At 55.0% G+C, this 1120-nt stretch overlaps 1 protein-coding gene across 1 annotated transcript in view; it reads left to right on the forward strand.

Moving 5' to 3' along the window:
- The window catches only part of SDRG_10865 (hypothetical protein), a gene marked incomplete at both ends in the record, with an annotated part of 3219 nt that extends 3057 nt beyond the window's left edge, over nucleotides 1-162 (forward strand). The window contains one exon of the mRNA XM_008616879.1: nucleotides 142-162. Within this exon, the coding sequence (XP_008615101.1) occupies nucleotides 142-162 (21 nt within the window). The remainder of the gene's footprint in view (nucleotides 1-141) is intronic.
- Between the last annotated feature and the right edge of the window lie 958 nt (nucleotides 163-1120).

A 1120-nucleotide genomic window follows, 5' to 3' on the forward strand; every position in this document is an offset into this window, starting at 1 on the left:
AGGTAGACGATGTCGCCAGCGTGGTACGACGTCGCGCACTCGAACGTCAGCTCGGTCACGTCGTGCGGGTGCGCGGCCGCCTTCTGGACAACGACAGGCGCCTGAATCGTGGCCGACGACATCATGCGGTTGCCAATGTAGAGCACGATCGTGGCGATCTAGACGAGGGATCGTGTATTATGTGTGACGTAGTTCGGACTTGTCGGTGGACGGGATCATGTGCATTGAAGTTCAACGTACCCTGTCCCAAACCTCGGGTTGTCTTGGGGCAGGGTGTGGTCTGGGGTGTGGTTGGTCTTTGTAGTTGCGGTGGGGCATAGGGCCGGTGGGCCATCTAGCGGTCTTTCTGCGTGGCATGCACAGTGGTTTGATCCGTGTAACTTACCGTGTTATTGCACGGGCCCGGCAACCGCCGGGTGCCCTTGTTGCGCTCGTGCCGCGCTTCGCACAAAAAAGTCGTTGTTCAATTAAAAGATACTAGTAGACAATACCAAACGCGAGCGTGTAAGATTGGCCAGAGCTCTAAAATGGACGACTTTTGATCCGAGTACGGTGCAGCGACAACGTCGTCGAGGAAGAAAGCGACCAACCACGGCACGCACAGTCAAATTTATGTCGGTTCCGACAGCCGGCCATTTAGACGACGTCCACGATCGCCGCCAAAACGATGTGGGGTCCGAGCATGACGAGCCATGCCGGGGCACAGCTGCGGGGCACTGGTTGGCGGTAGGTGCACCATGGGAAATGAGCGGGAGTGCTATTCTAATTGGCCCAAAGCAGCGTGGGTGCGCCAAATTGACCCGTGCAGTTGCCAAGTGCGGGTGCTGCGTTCGTGCAATGCAACACCCGCACTGGTACATGTACAACTTTCATGCGCATGCGCCAGGAAGCTGTTTTGGCCGTCTAGATAGACGCGATGAGTCGACAGCAACGTCGAGAGTAGGCTAGATATCTGGTAGTCATTTTGCATTTACTGGTAACGTTAGCATTGTCGCTTTCAACCCGCCACTTTCAAATGACTAGCGATACTAGCGACTAGAGTTGATCAAATCATCGACTATGACCCTACTCGAGCGTCGTACAAGGTGAAAAGTTGGCTCGAACAGGCCATTGAATAACG

The sequence above is a fragment of the Saprolegnia diclina genome, assembly GCF_000281045.1.
Source record: "Saprolegnia diclina VS20 unplaced genomic scaffold supercont1.38, whole genome shotgun sequence".
NCBI classification, from domain to species: Eukaryota; Oomycota; class Saprolegniomycetes; order Saprolegniales; family Saprolegniaceae; genus Saprolegnia; species Saprolegnia diclina.